Source organism: Chanodichthys erythropterus, chromosome 3 (assembly GCF_024489055.1).
Source record: "Chanodichthys erythropterus isolate Z2021 chromosome 3, ASM2448905v1, whole genome shotgun sequence".
NCBI lineage: Eukaryota > Metazoa > Chordata > Actinopteri > Cypriniformes > Xenocyprididae > Chanodichthys > Chanodichthys erythropterus.
In genome coordinates, this window is record NC_090223.1 from 6,775,997 (window position 1) to 6,798,448 (window position 22,452).

The window sequence follows — 22,452 nt, forward strand, 5'->3', positions numbered from 1 at the left end:
TTACCGAAAAAAGTTTAGTGATCCGTCAGATCCTGTAGGTCGGTTAGGACAGTTTACTGATGAACAACTCATTTTGTTGGTGTGAAATAACACAGAAATTGAAAATTTTAGTTATATATCTTCAATCTCCCCTCGAAGCTCTGACAGTCCTCAGAGAAGCTGTCAATCATGACACGCCCCATTTTTGTAGCATCAAATTGCTAGCTAAAATTAAACATCACAAAAACGAAAAATTGAAATATATGTCAGCATGATGACAACTACCTTAAATGACCAAACCGTTAAATGACCAGACGTTTTATTTGAAGCAGAATTTATTTTTATGTTTTGACTCAAGTCCCATTCGTTTGCATAGAGAGGGCGAGGTTTATGACCTGTACTGCATCCAGCCTCCAGGACATATGAGACACACCCGGTTAAACCACTTCACATTAAAGGGATAGTTCACCCAAAAATGAAAATTTGATGTTTATCTGCTTACCCAGTGCATCCAAGATGTAGGTGACTTTGTTTCTTCAGTCGAACGCAAATTATGATTTTTAACTGCAACCGCTGCCGTCTGTCATTCAAATAATAGCAGTGATTGGGAACTTCAACTATAACAGTATATAAAACTTGCTTAGACAAATCCAAATTAAACCCTGCGGCTCGTGACGACACATTGATGTCTTAAGACACGAAAGGATCGGTTTGTGCGAGAAACCGAACATTATTTATATAATTTTTGCCTCTAATGCACCACTATGTCCAACTTCGTTCAGCTTCCTGTTAGTGAGGTCAAAAAACGCGTTGTGATGACGGAAGTGATGTCTCGCCCATATACTTCAATGAGCGCGAGACATCACTTCCGTTGTCAGAGCGCGATCAGACCTCACTAGCCGGAAGCTGAACGGAGTTGGACATAGTGGTGTATTAGAGGTAAAAAATTACATAAATACCGTTTGGTTTCTCGCACAAACCGATCGTTTCGTGTCTTAGGACATCAATGTGCCGTCACGAGCCGCATGGTTTAATTTGGATTTGTCTATGGAAGTTTTTTCGACTCTTATTGTTCAAGTTCCCAATCACTGCTATTGTTTGACTGACAGACGGCAGCGGTTGCAGTTAAAAATCATAATTTGCGTTCGACTGAAGAAAAAAAGTCCTCTACATCTTGGATGCCCTGGGGGTAAGCAGATAAACATCACATTTTCATTTTTGGGTGAACTATCCCTTTAACTTTTTAAATATGTTTTTAGTAGCTTACTAGGCATTGAAAACAAGTGTTGTTGCTCTCAATGCAGACCTCACTGAGCCATCAGATTTTATCAAAAATATCTTAATTTGTGTTCCCATGTTGCAAGGGAGCGCCCTCTGCCAAAGCTCTAGAAGAGGCAACTCCCCTGGTGGAATGAGCCCTAATACCCGTTGGCGAAGTGTGACCACGCGTCTATAGGCAAGGGCAATGGCATCTCTCACCCAATGTGACATGGTCTGTTTCTTGGCGGCCGCGCCCCTGTTATGGCCGCCATAACAAACAAACAGTTGCTCTGACTTAAGTCTGAAGAGCATGTACTGGACACAGTCTGTGAAGTCGCCCCTGCTCCAGCGTAGTGAACAACGGAGGGCAGAAGGATTCAAGAGTGACCGGATGCAAGTTCGAGAAAAGAACCTTAGGCAGATAGTCAGGATGAGGATGCAAAATAGCTTTTACCATTCCTGGGGCAAAGTCTAAGCAGGATGGCACAGTGGAAAGAGCCTGCAGATCCCCAATTCTTTTCAGAGAAGTTATAGCCATAAGAAAAAACATTTTCAGAGTTAACAGCTTGTCAGAAACTGACTCTAACGGTTCAAAGGGGGTCTCAACCAGGCCCTCCAGGACTATTGCTAGGTCCCATGAAGGGATCCTGGTTCTTGAGTGAGGCCTAATCCATATTCCATTCAGCCAACGTGGCGCTATCAGAAAGGGGTAAGCCCCTTGTTGGCAAAATTTGGCTAGAGCTCCTGGGAGCACAGAAACTGGAAGAAACGCATACAGGCACATTCTGGGCCACATATGCGCATCACATCCAGACCCAGGGGAAACTGGGTGACTCCGAAAGAAATAGAGTGCATCGACGGCGATTCATAACGATATTGAACGCGATATTGCGTGGCTTATCAGTGAACTACGGCTCTGTCTATTAAATGCCGCTTCATTTGAACGTAGGTGATGGGGATTTAGCGGCAATCAGGGAACCGGCTTTACTGACGAAATGCGCGTGACAAAAGCATTCGATATATCGCCCAGCCCTACTTCTCATTTAGTCTCAACCCTAGAGAAACAAGAAAATGGCTAGTACGACATCTGTGTTGTAACGCCATTGTTTGTGACTGTGCTAGTATTAGCCAGTCGTCCATGTAATTCAAAATGCAAATGGCCTGGAGTCACAATGGAGCCAGTGCTGCATCCATGCATTTTGTATGTACGGTGGGGTAATAAGGCTAGGCTGAATGGAAGATGGAAAATAACCTCAGGAACCGCCTGTGTTGTGGCAATAATTCTAGTCAAGTCAAGTCACCCTTATTTATATAGCGCTTTCTACAATGCAGATTGTGTCAAAGCAGCTTTACAGTGATAATTGGTATAATTTTTCCTTTTAAAGAATAGTGTCAATGCAGGCAGATCAAAAGCACTGTTGAATAAATGTCAAGGATACTGTTGAATATCAAATGTCAAGTCAAATTAAATTAAATTAGGGCTGCACGATTAATCGTATTTTATCACGATAACAATATCTGCTTCTCTCGATTGATTTTAAATAATCTTCACGATATTGGCCCGCTCTATGAAAATGAACATAATTTGGAAATATTGGAAGTAATATAAGGAATTTCGCTGTTTTATCTTTTGAAGCTCCTAAAGGTTTTACCAGTTTTCATAATGTTGATCAGCTAGAAATGATTTAAGTCTTTGTGCCACCTACAGGCCTTTTGGGTGAAGTGTAGGTTGGTAAAGAACTTGCAAAATATCCATAGTTACATTACTCTTTTGATAGAATAAACATGATTAATAATCGTGATTATAATTTTGAGGAAACTGTGGCACTGGCTGTCGTGTTGATGATGTCTTCACAATGGATGATCTAGTCGACTCGATCTCTGCTGATACAGGGCTGCGTTGTGGTCGTGTCAAGGCGCCGGTCCTCGGTCTCATCTGGAAACGGCCCCGAATCCGGTTGACTACGGTAAACCTCGGGATAAACAGAAAGACTAATATTAGCGTAGATGCCATTCTTTTTCTGATGTAACGAGTACATCTGGTGTTATAGGAAGAGTTCCCGGTTCCGGCTGAACTTATTTATGCAGCCTAATAATCCTTTAACGGATTTGAAAATATAAATATATAATGTGTTATGTGTATGCCAGGTTAAAGAGATGTGTTTTTAGTCTAGATTTAAACTGACAGAGTGTGTCTGCATCCCGAACAATGCTAGGGAGATTGTTCCAGAGTTTAGGTGCCAAATAGGAGAAGGATCTACCGTCTGCGGTTGATTTTGATATTCTAGGTATTATCAGCTGGCCTGAATTCTGAGATCGCAATAAACGTGAAGGACTATAATGCTTTAAGAGCTCGCTCAGGTACTGTGGGGCTAAACTATTTAGTGCTTTGTAAGTAATTAGCAAGATTTTAAAATCTATACAATGTTTAACAGGAAGCCAATGCAGTGATGACAGAATTGGGCTAATATGGTCATACTTCCTAGTTCTAGTAAGAACTCTAGCTGCTGCATTTTGTATGAGCTGTAGTTTATCAAGCGGGAGGAACAACCACCCAGTAGAGCGTTACAGTAATCTAGTCTTGAGGTCATGAACGCATGAACTAACTGTTCTGCATTCTTCAGTGAGAGCATATGTCGTAGTTTAGATATATTTTTAAGATGGAAGAAAGCGGTTTTACAGATGCTAGTAACATGGCCTTCAAATGAAAGATTGATATCAAAGAGCACACCCAGGTTCCTAGCTGACGACGAAGACTTAACAGAGCAGCCATCAAGTGTTAGACATACAGTAGTATTCTAGATTATTACGTGAAGAAGTTTTTGATCCAAAAATTAGAATCTCTGTTTTTTCTGAATTTAGTAGTAGGAAATTACTGGTCATCCAGTTTTTTATATCAGCTATGCATTCTGTTAATTTTGTGAATTGGTAAGTTTCGTCAGGGTGTGAAGAAATATAGAGCTGAGTATCATCAGTGTAACAATGAAAACTAACGCCATGCTTCCTAATGATATCTCCCAAGGGTAGCATGTACAGAGTGAAAAGCAATGGTCCTAGTACTGAGCCTTGCGGTACTCCATATTGAACTTGTGATTGATATGACATCTCATCGTTTACTACTACAAACTGATAACGGTCAGATAAGTATGATTTGAACCATGCCAATGCAATTCCACTAATGCCAACATAATTTTCAAGTCTATTTAAGAGAATATTGTGATCGATAGTGTCAAATGCAGCACTAAGATCCAGTAACACTAATAGAGAGATACAACCACGATCTGATGATAAGAGCAAATCATTAGTAACTCTGACGAGAGCAGTCTCAGTACTATGGTACGGTCTAAATCCTGACTGGAAATCCTCACAGATACTATTTCTTTCTAAAAAGGAACATAGTTACGATGAAACTGCCTTTTCTAGTATTTTTGACAGAAAAGTAAGATTTGAGATTGGCCTGTAATTGACTAATTCTTTAGGATCTAGTTGTGGTTTTTTAATAAGAGGTTTAATAATAGCCAGCTTAAAAATTTTGGTACGTATCCTAATGACAAAGATGAATTAACAATATTAAGAATGGGATCTATGACTTTTGGAAGCATCTCTTTCAATAGCTTAGTTGGTATAGGGTCTAACATACATGTTGTTGATTTTGATGATTTAACAAGTTTAGACAATTCTTCCTCTCCTAAAGCAGTAAATGAAATGAATTTTTCCTCAGGGACACTACAATGCAATGTCTGACACGATACTGTAGTAGACGGTTGCATGGTTATAATTTTCTCTCTAATATTATCAATCTTGCAAGTAAAGAAGTTCATAAAGTCGTTACTGCTGTGCTCTTTGGGAACATCAGAAGTTGAAGCTTTATTTCTTGTTAATTTAGCCACTGTATCAAATAAATACCTAGGGTTGTGTTTATTTTCTTCTAAGAGTTTTGAAAAATGGGCAGATCTGGCAGTTTTTAAGGCCTTTCTGTACTCACTCATTTTCTCTCTCCACGAAATGCGAAATACTTCTAGTTTTGTTTTCTTCCAGCTACGCTCCATTTTTCTGGCTGCAGTTTTTAGGGCCTGAGTGTGCTCACTGTACCATGGCGTTGGATTAAATTCCTTAATCTTTTTTAAACACAAAGGAGCGACTGAATCTAATGTGTTGGAAAAGACAGAGGCAATAGTTTCTGTTGCAACATCGAGGTCTTCTAAGCTGTCTGGTATGCTAAGGCGATGAACTGATCAGGAAGGTTATTTATAAAGCGATCTTTAGTGGTAGAAGTGATGATTCTACCAATTTTATGGCGGGGAGGCAGTTTAGCCTCTTTAACTAAATGTAGTATACACAAGACTAGATAATGATCTGAGATGTCGTCACTCTGCTGCAGAATTTCAACGGCGTCAATATCGATTCCATGTGACAATAATATAGCTGCAAGCAGCAATTCGGGGCCAAGCCCCAGAAGTGGCAGTAGCGCAATACGGAGCAGGAAGAGCAAAAACAGCAGAAATTGTACGTACATGCAAAACAGCTGGTTCAGAAGGACAGGTGGAAATGAAATGAAAATCAATAGAAGTTCAGATGAGAATGAACACAGAATGAACTAAAAACTAGGGATGTCCCGATCAGGTTTTTTTGCCCTCGAGTCCGAGTCCGAGTCATTTGATTTTGAGTATCTGCCGATACCGAGTCCCGATCCGATACTTCTTTAATACATAAAAAAAGAATAAAGAAGAGCGAAAAAACAGATCCAGGATGTTCCTTTATTTTTATTTAATTCACTTTATTTTAACATTCAACAACTGTTAACAAACAGAACCCTTCTGTGAGGTAGCTTGAACAATCAAGTAATAAATAACATAAATTTTTCACTTTTGGACTTTAGTGCAACAGTAAATATTAAAAAAAAAGTATAATAAAAAAAACAAATAGCACCTCAACTTAAAACACCCAGCAGGCATGAAAACAAATAAAAAAATAAAAGTGCCACAGTGTTTGCAAAGCCAGTAATGTGCTTTTAGGAACTGCACTCCTAACTCTTAACGTCATCACAGTAGTAAGTTTCACAGAAGGAAATGTATGTTTTTCTTAATGAATACTAACATCTCTACCTTGTCAGGTTTGAGCCTGTTTCTGTTCTCATCAAGGACGTTTGCAACTGCACTAAAAAGTCTCTCACTGTCCACAGAGCTGCAGGGGGCACTGAGATACTGGGCTGCAACAGCAGCCATAGAGGGAAACTGATAAGCATGTTCTTTCCAGTACTGAAGTGGGTCGCTTTTCTTAGGGGTGTTTTTTTCTGAGAGGTAGGTCTGCACTTGAGTTTCTGCTGATGTGGTACTCACGGACCGTCCCTGTGACTGCCTCTCTTGTAAGATTTCCTCAAAGGCGATGTCCAGGCTGCTACATGCTTCATGATGTGGTGCCTTGCTCACTGGCTCTGCTGCAGCCTCATATTCCTCTGGCACTGTACTGACAGCCCTCCTCCCCTCTGTCTTTGCCACCTCCTGGATAAGGTGTTCCTTTGCAAGCAACAGGTTGGCTGACTTTGTGAAAAAGCTAGAAACAGATAAAAGTAACACACAATTCAAAACAATAAGACAAGAAGAGACACCACATAGCACAGCTCTTCAGTTAGTCAACTGCCTACACATGTACTCAATTAATAAACTATAAAAAAAAATCTAACCTTAGAACTAAAATTAATCAAAACTAAATTAAAAAGGAAGTAAAACATAAATTGGCTTAATACTGGTGTCTGGTGATGACTTGACTTTATATAAACATGATGTACAAAAGGTGCATTTTAATTTTACTATACTTGCCCATCTTTGTATCTGGGATCTAGAAGAGTGGCGATGTAGAAGAGTGGCTCAGTTTCAACATCAGCAAAACGCTTCTCCACTGCCTCCAGCAGAGTCCTCTTCATTGTTTTTATTCCCTGGTCATCATCATCCTCCCGAGACAGCACACGTCTGAGGACTAATGAGTGAATGAATGACTTAATGAATGCATGGGATTATAGTTTGTTTCAGACAACATCAATAAATGTTACAATATAAAGTAATAAATAAAAATACACATTACCTGTTATGGCAGGGATCACGTCAGCTGCAGTTGCAGTCTCCCTGCTCACATCCCTGGTCATCTCTTCAAAGGGGGATAGCACATCAGCAATCTTATTCATCAGCTCCCACTGGTGAGCTGTCAGTGTTGCTGGTAGAGTGCGCTCAGCTGCAAAGACACTAAGAGCACGTTTTTGTTGCAGTAGGCTCTGCAGCATGTAGAAGCTGCTGTTCCATCGTGTCTGCACATAAGATAACATGATTCACTTTATTTTTGTGCAAGTTAGGTGCAGAGCAAGTAATGTATAGTGGCTTACTAAATCAAGTGTATGGGAAATAATAATAAAATATAAATACATTAAGGAATGTTACAAGAGGAATCTCACCTGTACATCTTGCTGTAGGCGCTTGATATCCATATTTAGCTCCATCTGTATGTCTTCTAGTCGAGAGTAGGCCAACGGGGAGTGTTTAAAGTGGCCAACAATCTTCCTTGCGTTGGCAAGGGTATCTGTCACGCTGCGCTGAGACAGCAGGCCCTCATGCACACAGAGTTGACAGGAATGGGCGACACAGCCCACACTCGGCACCCCCATATCCCTCATAGCTTTCTTCATATTTGCCGCATTGTCACGCAAAATTACGTGGACCCGTTGCTTGTCAATTCCCCAGTTGTTTAACATCTTTTCCATTGATTGCTGGATGCGCTCTGCGGTGTGCGATCCGCGAAATTCCTGGACATGTAGGGTCGCACGGTGTAAAACAAAACTTGAGTCAATCCATTGTGCGGTAAGACTTAGTAGAGACATGGGAGCTACGGACGAACTCCAGATGTCTGTGGTGAACGAAACATGGGGTGCATCTGATAACAGGACACGTAGGTTGTCAGAAATCTTCTTATAAAGGGCTGGCAGAGCTTTCTCAGTGAAATAGTGGGGAGACGTCATTTCAAATCGAGGTTCTACGTGCTCCATAAGCATAAGAAATCCAGGGTTCTCTACAAAGGCGAATGGCAGGTCACTCATTGCGATCATTTGTGCTATTTTGGCTATGATGTCCTGCGCCTTCGCGCTGTCACGGGGCATCTTTTCTCTCCTCTTTAAACTCTCCTGCAGCGTGAGCTGAGTTGTCTGCGGCTGGGTTGCCTGGGTAAACTCGCTGTATTGTGTCGGGTGTTTGTTTTTGAGGTGCCGTATCAGGTTTGTTGTGTTAAATGTAGCCTTTTCCTTTCCACCTCTTGCAATCCCAAGTTTACATATTTCACACTTTGCTATGGCAATGTTGTTGTCATCAACTTTATAATACTTCCAGACCGCCGACATATTCGCGCTTTCCGCTTCAAGCTGCTTCCGTGTTCTACTTTGCCAGCATTTAACCAATAACGTCTCTGCAACAAAGTGATGTCATGCCGCACGCGTTGCTGTTTATGTGTGGAGTCAAAAATAACTCTGTGCCACCGCATAACTATAAATATGTTAAATAATGATGAATAATAATGAGAATATATACATATCAACTTATCCGAGTCCTGATCGGGAGGTAACGTCCGATTCCGATCGAGTCCAAAACCAATGACCACCCAAAATAGAGACTCCAAAATTGGTCAGATTTCTAGACATGACCATCACTACAAGTGTGCCAAATTTCCTCATTTTCTCATGTTCCGTTGATAGGGCTGCCATAGACTCCCATTCGGAAGAATAATAATAAAAGGGAAAACGTACAATTACAATAGGGGCTTGGCCCCTAATTAGATCTAAAGTATGATTATGACAATGAGTGGGTCCTGACACGTGTTGTTTAACACCAATAGAATTTAGAATGAATTTCTATGTGAAAATATGCATCCTTGAGATCGATCATGACGGACCAATCAAGATGTTGGATTGTGACACGATCATCTTTATGGTTAACATCTTGAACTTGAGAGCTTTGACTAAATGGGTTAAGCCTCAAAGATCTAAGATTGGATGCAGCCCCTTTAGAAACTAAGAAGTATCTGCTGTAGTAACCTGACTCTCTCTCTAGAGGGGGAACATGCTCTATGGCCCCCTGTCTTCAGAAGAGATTGCAGTTCTTATGACAGTAAAGTCACTTGCCCCGGCTTCACAGTAGTGGAGACCACGCCATTGAAACGCGGAGGATGATGAATAAATTGGATTCTGTATCCTTCTACTGTCTTTAGAACCCACACAGAAATCCCTGGCAGTAGTTTCCACGCTGCCAAGTTCTCTGAAATGGGCACTAATTTTGATACTTCCCTTTGAGGGGATGTCGTATGTTCCGTGTCCTGATGTGTTACAGGAATCAATGGAAACCTAACATTTCACTGAAATCCGCTGCCCCCCGAAGCACCAGAGGTGACGGGGAAGGAGGGTTTATGTGAAGATATTAAGAATGGGCGAGTTTGGTAGATATTATGAGGCTGTTGAACGTGACGAGCTGGTCCCCAGATTTATGAGGGGAAGCACAACTCGCCACTGCCTGCTTTTGAGCCTTATTAGCAGGTCAGACTGGTCCACCAGCAACACTGCCATAGTGTGCAGAGCAGTACCAGTCTGACACACTGATCAAACACCTTCCCATCAGTATGGATGTTATTATGCATAGCTTGGTAGGGAGTGCTGTCTCTGTAAGTGACTATGTATATCATTGTATAAATCACATGCCCACAATAGACAAATAAGTTGACATAGTGGGCACAAGGCACATGAAAAATAAGGTTTTCCCCATGAACGAGTTAACGCTATGGAGGACCTATTTATTTTGTTTATATATGGATATTATATATATCATAATTCATATAATTAATTTCACATATTAAATACATCACAATTAAATGCAGCCAATTACCAGACAAGTAAACACGGTCTGAATGAAAGGCTGTGCTTAAATCTTTCATAGATCAGTCTGATATGCCTGTAACACAGCCATTGTGTACAATGCAGTACCAGCCCGACTCGCTGTGAAACGCCTCTGATGATGCACTCCCAGGGGAGAGATAGCATGCGAGCATCTCTCCGATCTGAGGCAACATCGTATAAACACGTGCCTTTTACCTGCTGATGTACAGGTGGCACATCTAATTATAGCCTCGCTCACGGCACATTCCAATGACGTCATGCAAGGCTATAAATATAGGTAAATTTCATTGACGTTGTTTTACACATATATTCACAGCTGGTCACGACTAAAGACGTTCCCCCAGCGCTGAATAAAGCGCAGCTCAGAGTGTAGCCTTTGAAAGGGAACAACATGAGGGTGAGTAATTAATGACAGAAACTTCATTTTTGGGTGGACTAATCCTTTAAATGTTCAAATCATGACTCAATTTAATATCCTTCTAGCCCTTTATTTACACTTTCTTGTTTTGAGCAACATTTGCATACTCTGTCATGCTGTTGTCTATATGCCACTGCAGTAGATGCATATTGCAGTATTAAGGCTAACGATTAATTGATTAATTTAAACAAGGATCGAACATGGGGACATGGGGACATGGGAACATCGCGTTGACACCACCTTGAATTGATGCGGGTGACATTGTCCTTTCACTTTTATGACCTTTCTCTTCATATTCCTCCCTGTGAATTGGTTTGATGTACTGAAAATGAAATTGACATTTTTTCTTTCTTTTCAGTCCTGATGGATGTAAAGGAGGAGAGTGAAGAACTGAGTGAAGTGGAGGAGAAACATCATGTCAAACCTGGAGAAAAACCTTCGAGTCGCTCAAAGACTAAAAACACATTTTTAGAGAAAAGAAAAGCCAAGAAATCTACAATCTGCACTCAGTGTGGAAAGAGTTTCAAATTCAAATGTCATCTTGAGATTCACATGAGAATCCACACAGGAGAGAAGCCATTCACATGTAATCAATGCGGAAAGAGCTTCATACAAAAAGCATCTCTTAAACAACACATGGGACTTCACACTGGAGAGAAGCCGTACAAGTGTGTTCAGTGTGAAAAAAGTTTCACATACAAAAGTCAACTTGAGATTCACATGAGAGTTCACACTGGAGAGAAGCCTTATGTATGCCATCAATGTGGGAAGAGTTTCAGTCAATCATCACAACTAACGACACACGTGAGAATCCACACTGGAGAAAAGCTATTTGTATGTCATCAGTGTGGGAAGAAATTCATAGACAAAGAATATCTTAAGCTTCACGTGAAGATCCACACTGGAGAGAAGACGTACACATGTCATGACTGTGGAAGTATATTTCTTAGGGCATCAAATCTGAAGAAACACCTGACAGTTCATACGAAGGAGAAGCCACATTCATGTTCTGTGTGTGGAAAGAGTTTTTCACTGCTGCAAAGTTTACAAGAGCATGAGAAACTTCATAATGGTGTGAGAGAGTACATGTGCTTTGAGTGTGAGAAGACTTTTACTACAGGAAGCCGTTTAAAACTGCACCAGAGAATTCACACTGGAGAAAAACCTTACAAATGTTCACACTGTGATAAGAGATTCAGTCAGTTAACAAATCTGAAAAGACATGAGAGGATCCACACAGAAGAGAAACCATACAAGTGTTCACACTGTGACAAGAGATTCAGTCTGTCAGCACATCTGAAAACACATGAGATGATCCACGCTGGAGAAAAACCTTACAAGTGTTCACACTGTGACAAGAGATTCAGGCAGCCATTATCTATGAAAATACATGAGATGATCCACACTGGAGAAAAACCTTACAAGTGTTCACACTGTGACAAGAGATTCAGTTTTTCATCACATCTGAAAACACATGAGATGATCCACACTGGAGAGAAACCTTACAAGTGTTCACACTGTGACAAGAAATTCAGTCGGTCATCATCTCTGAAAACACATGAGAGGGTCCACACTGGAGAAAAACCTTATAAGTGTTCACACTGTGACAAGAGATTCAGTCAGTTAGCAAATCTGAAAACACATGAGAGGATCCACACCGGAGAGAAACCTTATAAGTGTTCACACTGTGACAAGAGATTCAATCAGTCAGAACATTTGAAAACACATGAGAGGGTCCACAGCGGAGAGAAGCCGCACACGAGTAATCAGTGTGGAAAGAGTTTCTCTTTTAAAAGTCAACTGAAGTCACACATGAAGATCCATGCAGTGGAGAAACCACATCACCACAGTCTGAGATCACGGTAAGTAGTTCATCTTTATGTGCTGAGAAACAAAACCCACTTTTACATTGTCAGGCTGAACAGTTCATAGATTGGTAAGGCATGTTCCAGTTGTGTTTCCACTTGAGTCTGGTACAGTACGTAGGGCTGCACGATTAATCGCATGCTATTCTCACGCGCATTTAGTCAGTAAAGCCGGTTCCCTGATTACCGCTAAATCGCCATCACCTGTTTTCAAATGAAGCGCCTTTTAATAGACAGAGCCGTAGTTCACAGACAAGCCACGCAATATCGCGTTCATTATCGCAGGCGAATCATCTGCGATATGAACGCGATATTGCGTGGCTTTTCAGTGATCTACGGCTCTGTCTATTAAATGACGCTTCATTTGAAAGCAAGTGATGGCGATTTAGCGGTAATCAGGGAACCGGCTTTACTGACGAAATGCGCGTGAGAATAGCATGCGATTAATCGTGCAGCCCTAACAGTACGGCAAGATTAAAAACAGTCTTGGAGTTTTTGGCAACACTACCAGTTTCTCTGTAGCTGGCTAAGTGATGCAGAAAAGCGATTTGAGTGGCATAAACAAATTAATGATGAAACTGTGTAACACTCTAAATTTGGTCACATATATAAATAAAGGGGATCCATTCATCCAAGAGAAGAGAAATATATATTTAAAGAGTCCAATAGGGAGATGGTATGTCATAGGCGGGTGACGTCACTGACCTGGAACTTTAAATCCCGCCCCAAAAACACTCTCATTCGGCTTCTGTGTCTTCAGCAAGCACTACATCCAGCATGCCCAGGCAGCTCTCGAGGGGGCTGCCTGCGTGCACTGTGGGCAGTTACCCACGAAAACGCTGCGCTCCCACCGGGCCCTCTTCACCACTTCACTCTCCCGCGAGCAAGGAGCTCGTGGAGGTGCTTACTTGAGCCGTTGCCTAGCTGAACATTGAGTGAGAAGCAAGAGCACTAGACTAGAAGTAAACTTGATGAACGTTATCTACCATCTAGGTCTGCTCATCCTCCACGCCGGGGCTTACTGTTTTTTTTTTTTTCAGACCTCCACACTGAGGTGTCGAGATTGTGGAAGAGACCGGTATCCTTCCGTGTCTACACCCCTCAAACATCTACCTACAGTTTTGAGGAGACATGGGTATGGGGTGACGCCAAAAGCAGAGGAGTCACTTGCGAGCCATCTCTCTCCCCAGGCAGCATCGTCCCTCAAAGCCCCGACATTACCCACTAAGCCCTTGAAAACAACATCAGTGCTAGTGGGTAAAGCGTACTCAGCTGCAGGTCAGGCTGCGGCATGCTTGCATACAGTGAGCATTTTGCAAGCATACCAGGCTGACCTGCTAAAGGACTTGGGTGAGAGTAATGAAGTGGGTGCGGATATGATCCAAGAGTTACGTCAGTCAGCTGACTTAGCCCTCTGTGCCACCAAGAAGACAGCCTCTACATCGGCCTCTCCATATCCATCAGCCGCTCTATGGCAGCTCTGGTGGCCACGGAGAGGCATCTTTGGTTGAATTTGACTGAAATCAAAGACAAAGATAAAACGTTTCTCTTGGACGCCCCACTAAATCCTTCTGGCCTCTTTGGTGATGCTATCACCACTGTCACAGAGGTTCCAGGAGCCTAAGAAACAAGCTCGGGGGGGTGCTCTGCCAACCCTGCCACAATGCCGGGGCACAGTAGTTCCTTGCGTGTCACCCGAGGGTGGCGCGCTCTCTCTGGTGCAGCCAAGCCAGTTGTTCCTTGCCGGGGCTCCGCTTCAGGGCACTGTACTGGCTGCCCATATTCCACCAGAGGCCAGCCTAGAGAGATTGCTTCCCTTAGTAGATTTTTTGACAGAGTGGAAAGGACTGTCAAGTATATCTCAGTGGGTCCTGCACGCAGTAGAAAAGGGGTATGCGATTCAGTTCAGATTACGCCCACCCCGATTCAACAGGATCCTGCCCACAGTGGTAGGTCCCGAACAGGCTCTGGTGATGGGACAAGAAGTAGAGACTCTCTTGCGAAAGGAGGCTATAGAAAGGAGCAGGGAGTCAGGGTTTTACAGCTGCTATTTCATTGTGCCAAAGAAAGATGGTCACTTGATCATATTGCGACGTTGGGATTGTCGTTCCCATAGCGATTACGCAGTGCGATTACGCAGTGCGCAACGTCTCGGTTATGTATTTAACCTTAGTTCCCTGAATAGGGAACGAGATGCTGCGTCGCCTTGCCATACTCCTGGCATGCCTGTAATCGACTTGCTTCAGCATTTCAGAAGCTAAATGAGAGTGTTTTCGGGTAGGCTTTATGGTTCCTGGTCAGGGACATCACCCGCCTATGATGTACTGTCTCCCTATTGGACAGATTTCATATGTGCTTCACGACAACATCACGCAAAGGGGTTCCCATAGCGATTAAGCAGCGTCTCCTTCCCTATTCAGGGAACTAAGGTTATATACATAACCGAGACGTTTCTGTAAAGAGTATCTTCAACAGTTCTGGAGAACCAAGAAAACTCAGGAATGTCCTGTCTGCAGGAGAAGATCCTCGAAAGATAAACCTCCATTTAATCCGGCGTCACAAAACATGTGTGAGTCATTCCTGAAGGAGAGAAGTGAGAGGAGTTCATCAGGATCTGAGGAGATCTGCAGTTTACACAATGAGAAACTCATACTCTTCTGTCTGGAGGACAAACAGCCTGTGTGTTTAGTGTGCAAAGATTCTCATAAACATGACAATCATAAATTCAGACCCATCAGTGAAGTGGTTTCATCACATAAGGTAAGAAAAATGACTCTTGTTTCACATGTCAAATAAAAATTCAGTCATAAAGGGGGCTTTCGCATCAAAGGAACGTTTTCATAGTTCACTGTATTCTCTTCTTCTCTTAACTGTTATCTGGTGTTTTATGTATTTTTGTTCAATTCTAGGAGGAGCTCAATACAGCACTGGAGTCCTTACAAGAGAAACTTCAACACAATGAAGAAATGAAAGGAGAGTTTGAGGAAACAGTTCAACACATCAAAGTGAGGAAACGATCAGTCATTTTCATTACAGCTGTATGATCACTGTATACAGTAATGATCTGATATATTTAATATAATGGATTCCAATTAATTATTTCTGTAAATGACTAGCATCAATCTGCTTCTGGATCCGTTATATGTCGGGAATGTGAGTTTATCTCTGATATTAATGATCTGAAGTGTTGATGTGAAGTGATGGTTAGTAATTTCTCATCACATCTGGAACGTCTTACTAGTGGGGTTCCCCAGGGGTCCATTTTGGTCCCTATTTTGTTTTTAATATATATGCTCCCATTGGGATTAATTTTTAAAAAAAAATATGGTATCTCTTATCACTTATGAAACCTAAGAAAAAAAAGTCATCCATGCTTTTATTGTCTAAACTAGAATGACTTAGAAAAAGTCATCCATGCTTTTATCTTCTCCTGGATAGTTTACTGTAATGTTATTTAGCTTTCCTGTAGCTCAGTGGTTAGAGCATGGCACTAGCAATGCCAAGGTCATGGGTTCGATCCCAGGGATTGCACATACTCGGATACAAATGTATAGTATAATGCAATGTAAGTCGCTTTGGATAAAAGCGTCTGCCAAATGCATAAATGTAAATGTTATTTATTCTGGAACCTGTCAGACTTATGTTGCACATCTCCAACTTGTACAAAATGCCGCGGCTAGAATGCTTATGAAGGCTAAGAAGACGGATCACATTACTCTGCTGTTGTCTTCATTAGGCTGTGTATTACAGGATCCAATTCAAGGTTTTGACATGTTTTTAAGGCATTACAGGGAATGGCGCCAGAATATTTGGTGGAGCTCATTAAGCCATATAAATCACATTCAATGTTGAGATCCTCAAACAAACATTTATTAGTGATCCCAAGAGTACGTCTTAAATCCAAGCCTTTGCTGTTACTGCTCCAAGATTATGGAATAAGCTTTCCTTCGAGGTTAGATCATCCCCTACATTAGATATCTACATTAGTTGTTTAAAATTACATCTGCTTTTTCTGGTATTTTTACTTTACACAGGAGTATTTATTATTGATGAGGATTATTATTGATGATGATGTTTTGTTGTGTGTTTTTTTTTTTTTTTTTTTTTTTTTTGTATTTTAATTATTGATTTTGCTTACAAAGTACAGCACTTTGGAGCTCCAGAGTAGCCTGGAAAGTGCTCTATAAATAAATAAATACAAATACAGATGTGTGTAGATTGAAACGATTGAAGTGAATGTGATCTGATTTCAGTCTCAAGCTGAGCACACAGAGCGTCAGATTAAACAGCAGTTTGAGAAGCTTCATCAGTTTCTCAGAGATGAAGAAGAAGCTACAATCACTGCTCTGAGGGAGGAAGAGGAGCAGAAGAAGCAGATGATGAAGGAGAAGCTGGAGGAGATGAACAGACACATCTCAGCTCTTTCACACACAATCAAAGACATGGAGGAGATGATGAAAGCCAGTGACGTCTGCTTTCTGAAGGTCTGATTTCAGATCATTGGTTGATCATTGGTTCATTGATTGAGTTCTTGATGATAAATGGTGTGTTTGTTCTGCAGGAGTTTCCAGTCTCAATGGAAAGGTGAGTGATCTGCTCCTGTCTCTGGTCTCTCTGGTTCTGATCCAAAGCCACTGCAGTTCTGACTCCTGAATGTTCTTCCAGAGTCCAGAGCTCACAGCCGGATCCACAGATGGCTTCTGGAGCTTTGATTGATGTGCCACGTTACTTGGGCAACCTGCCGTTCAGAGTCTGGAAGAAGATGCAGGACATCGTCCAAAACAGTGAGTCTGACTACAGGAGATCTGAGCTGGAAATGAGGGATGGGTGGAGAGTTAAAGGTGCTTCATGACACAAACTGATAGACGTGATAAACGGCATCTTTTCCATGTTAATCTCAGTTTTTATCCTAACCAGCCACAACGGCAACAATTCTAGTTTAGAAATCCTTTCTATTTCTCTGTGATATTGCGGCTGGAAAAGCAACACTAGGTATGCTGGGATAAGGCAATTAAAATATAAGGTGCTGTTCATTTGATTTATTCAATGTTAAAAGTGTCTAATGTGAGTTTAAATATCAGTCGATAACATTTTAGTATAGGTAACAAGTATTCACTATTAATCATGACTTTTTCCTCAAACGCCTAATTTACTGCTTACTAATAGTTAGTAAGTTGTTAAGTTTAGGTATTGGGTAGGATTAGGAATGTGGAATAAGGTTGTTTAGAATAAGGAATTAATATGTGTTTAATTACTAAAAAACAGGCAATATTCTAGTAATATGTAGGCTAATAAGCAACTAGTTAAAAGACCCTAAAATAAAGTGTTACCTATGATTCTGTGTTCCCAGCTTCTCTGTAATGAAAACAACACTGGCTAATTCACCTCAGATCTCCTTTTCACCATTTTTATGCTACTAATTGGACAAATTTTCAAACGTTATGGGTTTAACTTTCACTGTTATGCTGATGACATTCAGATTTATTTTAGCATACCTCCCACCTCTGTATTTCCACCACCTACATTAACAACCTGTATCAAGGAATTCAAGCATTGGCTTGAGGGAAATTTCCTTAAATTTAACTCAAATAAAACCAAGGTAATATTGATCGGCTCTAAAACCATAGTTTCTGAATTCTCTGGTCAACATATACATTTGGATGGTGACATGATAATGCCCTCTACAACTGTTCGCAATCTTGGTGTTCTCATTGATTGCACTCTTTCATTTAATGGCCACATTAGTAAAGTGGTTAAGACAGCTTTTTTTCACCTACGCTGTAACACCAGTTAAAATAAAACAGCCAGAGTCACACAAAATCTGAGGGGGACAACCCACCTTGCCCAATACTTTTTTCCTTTGCAATACTTTCTTTTGCAAAGAGATGTGGCATTATACTGATTCCATATAATAAAATCATCTGTTGATTGTGTCTCATCAGCTCCTGTGATTCTTGATCCAAATACTGCAAATCTACGTCTCGTCCTGTCTGATGATCTGACCAGTGTGAGATACAGCAGGAACAAACAACCTCTTCCTGATAATCCAGAGAGATTCGACCGTTATCCCTGTGTTCTGGGTTCAGAGGGGTTTAACTCAGGAACACACTGCTGGGATATAGAGGTTAAAGAGAGTCCAGACTGGATTCTTGGAGTAACTACAGCATCAAACCAGAGGAAGGGATGTGATTTCTTCAACACTGATGTTTGGAGTGTGGATTATGATGTGGAAGGACTGGATGAACCATGTGGTTATCGTGTTAAACAGAATCTTGATCATGTGAGAGTGAATCTGGACTATGATGGAGGAACGGTGTCATTCTCTGATCCTGTAACTAACACACATCTACACACATTCACAACCACCTTTACTGACACACTCTTTCCATTCTTCAGTTGTTCTCACTCTCTGAGGATCTTACCACTCAATCGTCAGTAAACGTTACTCCTGTAGGTCTGGATCTTCCTGCTTTCATCATGTTTCTGATATTGCTGTCAATCTGAACGTCAGTACGGTGGCCGTGATGATCACATGACTGATTTCCAGCACTACAGCAACACTGTAGTAGCGCCCCCTACCGTACAACAGTGAAAACATGGATTACAATTCTGACAATGGCAAGGAAAGTGTTAAGTACATTTGATGCAAATTCATATGCACACTACCAGTAAACTACACAAAAACTCACATTCATTTTTAAATATTCTGCATTAAATGTTCTTTAGGGTCTTTTTGACCCCAAATTATGTTTGCTAAAGTAATAATAATAAAAAAAAAGTTATCTTTGTCGAAATGTATGATACTTTTTTATGGTGGATAATACTTTCTAAATCTACAAATAAAAAAATGGAATATCATCTTGTTTTTATTTCTGTGTGAAAAAAAGGTTACACTCAGGGTCTTTGGGGTCTCCACAGCATTCATTGTCAACCTGTTCTGACTATAATTTCAGCAGTTAGTGTTGGCTGCTTCTTCTTTTAGCCTCCCTTGCTAGTCGCTCAGTTTATGTTTGCCTGCCAGTGCCTTCTCATCAGGGTTGCTCCTGGTCGGCGGCCCTCCTTCTGCATTAGGCTAAGAATGCTTTGTTCCTTTGCTACTTAATTTTTTTAGCAGTGTTTAAGTATGTGGTTCCCTGGAGGTGTTTAGCATTTAGCTTAGTGACAAGCAGTGAGCTCTGTTATCAGCCTCCCTGTGGAAGGTTTAAGCGTTGCAGGCCTCCTCTCGTCTTTGAGAGTGTGCTTTTTGACTGACGCCTCTGCTCTCTGAGCTTGGTTATCTCATTGTGAGTGGCCCCTTGATTTGATTCAAGTTTTGGTTTGAATGGCCGGCCTCTTTCGGTTTCTCCCTGTCGAGGCCACTATTCATCTGGATCTACATTTACATTTATGCATTTGGCAGACGCTTTCATTGCATTATACTATACATTTGTATTTAAGTATGTGCAATCTCTGGGATCGAACCCATGACCTTGGCATTGCTAGTGCCATGCTCTAACCACTAAGCTACAGGCTAGCTCCTTTGGGATCCCCTGAATTCCTCTTTCTCTATTTTCAAACTTTATACCCCATGCATGCCTTACACCTGCACCACTCGGGTCAAATGCGTGATTCTCCCTCCTACAGGTTTAGAGTTTGCTCCCCTAGAGCTCTAGCATTGGCAACCCGGGCCTGTGGCCATGTTTTCTGGCTATAGCAGGCCCTTCTTGAGGCCTCCTCGCCATTCTGGTAGCGTTATATTGTGCTCCCCTCATTCTAGGGTAGATAAGCAATATGCTGAGCACGTGGCTTGTGTTTACTGAGCATTCCAAGCTTGCAAAATTTATTCTCACGTCCAAGTAGTTGGTTGCGCATGGGTGCATTTTCTAGATGTTGTAGGTTTCACTTCCTGTCTCTGAGCTGTTCAGATTGTCCAGGCACTTCTAGGAATCCTCACCATTTCTGGTGCTGTTTCACAGCTCTTTATGGTTTAAGCTTGGTTTTGCTCATCCCGGTCCTTAGTTCTCCCCTTATGTTTTTCATGTGTTGCTAGAATTTGCTACCCTGGCTTAGTTTGAGTATCCTGCCTCCAGAGTGCTTTGGTTTCACTCTCTAGTTCCCAGGTTGAGTAGATTGCTCCACTCTTTCAGGGTTTTAGTGCTACTCCCAGGGATGCCCATCTCTGGTCCGGTGATTCGGTACTGCCAATGTTTTGTTTTGTTTTTTTTTTTTTTGCTGTCCTTCTCACAGGTTTCTTCCTCTCTGAGGAAGTTTGTAGAGATTCTGTTCTTTCAGACAGGTTTTTGGCCTGACTAGCCCTTGTCTGAACAGGTTCAGCCTCCTTGGTGTCCTTCAGGGATGACTTTTGTCCTCTTAGTAAGTGACTGGCAAGAGTCCTTTCGGTCAACTGAAAACATTACAGAAATAGTGTAACATGAAAAAATGCAACCTATACTAATTCTAGAAAATGAAACTAAATCTAGATCAATTAATAATTGTATAGAAACTAATTACTAATTCAGAAATGAAACTTTTAGAAAAAAAATAAATAAATAATAAATAATAGCTGCTTAGAAAAAAATGATAAAGAAATAAAAGTACAAAAATAAATAAACTATTAGATGAACATTTTATCAGATTAGTGACAATAAGTATGAAATATGTATTTTTTTTCGATTAAAAGGTATATCAAGAAATGTATGTAATATGTTGTTTGTACAAAAAAGTACAATAAAAAATAGAACTAATCAAAAGGGTCATTATAAAATGATATAAGACTGAAAATAAGCGAGAAAGCATTATTGTTTTGTGAAGCTATTTAGTAAAAAGAAAATGGCAAATATTAAGTATAGTAAGCCATATAATGTTTTTTAGAGATGTAGAGAACATATGTTTGAGAACATATAAAGTTTAACTAATTAGACAGAGAAGTTCGATGATATGAACAGAAAGAGAATTCTGTTAGTCAGTGTGGAATATAAAATGAGAGAACAGGTAGAGGAAACCTGGTGAAACTGATTGTTTCATCAAATATTGATTTTAAATAATATTTACTGTGAATAAAAATGCTTTAAGGACAAATGAGCTAATAATGATCAATGGAAAGATACATGTGATGTGACCAATGTTTGTTTGTGAACACTGGCGAGTCTCTGGCCGATTACGTCACAGCTCGTCATTTCAGTCAGCGTCGAGTGAGTCTTCTGAGGAGAGTCGAGCAGTTCACGGTATTTCTCATATTTACATGTTATTAACTATCAAACACACTTTATACAGTTTGATCAAGCGACAGGCTCATTTCTGTGTTGTTTTCATCGAGCACAGCGATACTTGTGCGTCTTTTCTGTCGTCTTCCTGCTGAAATAAACATTTAGTGCAGCATGTGAGGAAAATATGATGAATTCATTCAGACCTGAGCGATTTTGTGTTCGTTTGTGTGATTGTTTCATGTTTTATAGTGATAATAACTGTTACTGAATGTCAAAGTTTGAGATCTGTGAGGAAAATATGATGAATTCATTCAGACCTGAGTGATTTTGTGTTCGTTTGTGTGATTGTTTCATGTTTTATAGTGATAATAACTGTTACTGAATGTCAAAGTTTGAGATCTGTGAGGAAAATGATGAATTCAATCTCGCCTCATGTTCACGCGAGAGTGACAAAATGCTTTACGGTAATTCAAAAACAATGTATATATTATGACTTTATAAGACAATTTCGAAAATTACCCACCTCCATCGAGTGTACTGTATTTGCAAATTACCCACCTCCTCTTTCTTGTACTGCATTTGCAAAACTACTGCGCTGGTGAGCGTTGTAATCGTTGTAGTCCAGAGCTGCACTTGGAGTATTTACAACAGTGTGATTCACTGAAGGAACCTGTAGGGGGAGCTTCGCAAATCTTACTGAGTTCCGCTTTAAATAGTCAAGTCATGACTCAATTTAATATCCTTCTAGCCCTTCATGCTGTTGTCTATATGCCACTGCAGTAGACGCATATTTCAGTATTAAGGCTAATGATTAATTGATTA

The 22,452-nt window shown here is 40.8% G+C and overlaps 2 protein-coding genes and 1 pseudogene across 2 annotated transcripts; 2 read left to right on the plus strand and 1 right to left on the minus strand.

Annotated features, from left to right (window-relative positions):
• Positions 1-22,452, plus strand: part of LOC137016995 (zinc finger protein 721-like) — a 186,381-nt pseudogene that overhangs the window by 5,900 nt on the left and 158,029 nt on the right.
• On the minus strand, positions 6,297-8,620 carry LOC137002824 (zinc finger BED domain-containing protein 4-like). Its single transcript, XM_067362733.1, has 4 exons — positions 7,685-8,620; positions 7,321-7,540; positions 7,059-7,215; positions 6,297-6,792 (listed from the first exon to the last, which is right to left on the minus strand). Exons 1-4 carry the CDS (start codon positions 8,618-8,620, stop codon positions 6,297-6,299), a joined length of 1,809 nt encoding a protein of 602 aa, XP_067218834.1.
• On the plus strand, positions 13,395-19,356 carry LOC137016990 (nuclear factor 7, ovary-like). The gene is made up of 6 exons (XM_067380865.1): positions 13,395-15,205; positions 15,355-15,450; positions 16,699-16,929; positions 17,007-17,029; positions 17,111-17,229; positions 18,388-19,356. The coding sequence occupies exons 1-6, from the start codon at positions 15,011-15,013 to the stop codon at positions 18,882-18,884; spliced, it is 1,161 nt and encodes a 386-aa protein (XP_067236966.1). The 5' UTR covers positions 13,395-15,010; the 3' UTR covers positions 18,885-19,356.

Coding starts and splice junctions, on each gene's coding strand:
- LOC137002824 (XM_067362733.1), bottom strand. CDS start 8,620: ATGTCGGCGGTCTGGAAGTATTATAAAGTTGATGACAACAACATTGCC. Junction 7,541..7,684: donor GCCTACAGCAAGATGTACAG/GTGAGATTCCTC, acceptor TCTTATGTGCAG/ACACGATGGAACAGCAGCTT. Junction 7,216..7,320: donor CGTGATCCCTGCCATAACAG/GTAATGTGTATT, acceptor TTCACTCATTAG/TCCTCAGACGTGTGCTGTCT.
- LOC137016990 (XM_067380865.1), top strand. CDS start 15,011: ATGTGTGAGTCATTCCTGAAGGAGAGAAGTGAGAGGAGTTCATCAGGA. Junction 17,030..17,110: donor TTTCCAGTCTCAATGGAAAG/GTGAGTGATCTG, acceptor ATGTTCTTCCAG/AGTCCAGAGCTCACAGCCGG. Junction 17,230..18,387: donor GCAGGACATCGTCCAAAACA/GTGAGTCTGACT, acceptor GTGTCTCATCAG/CTCCTGTGATTCTTGATCCA.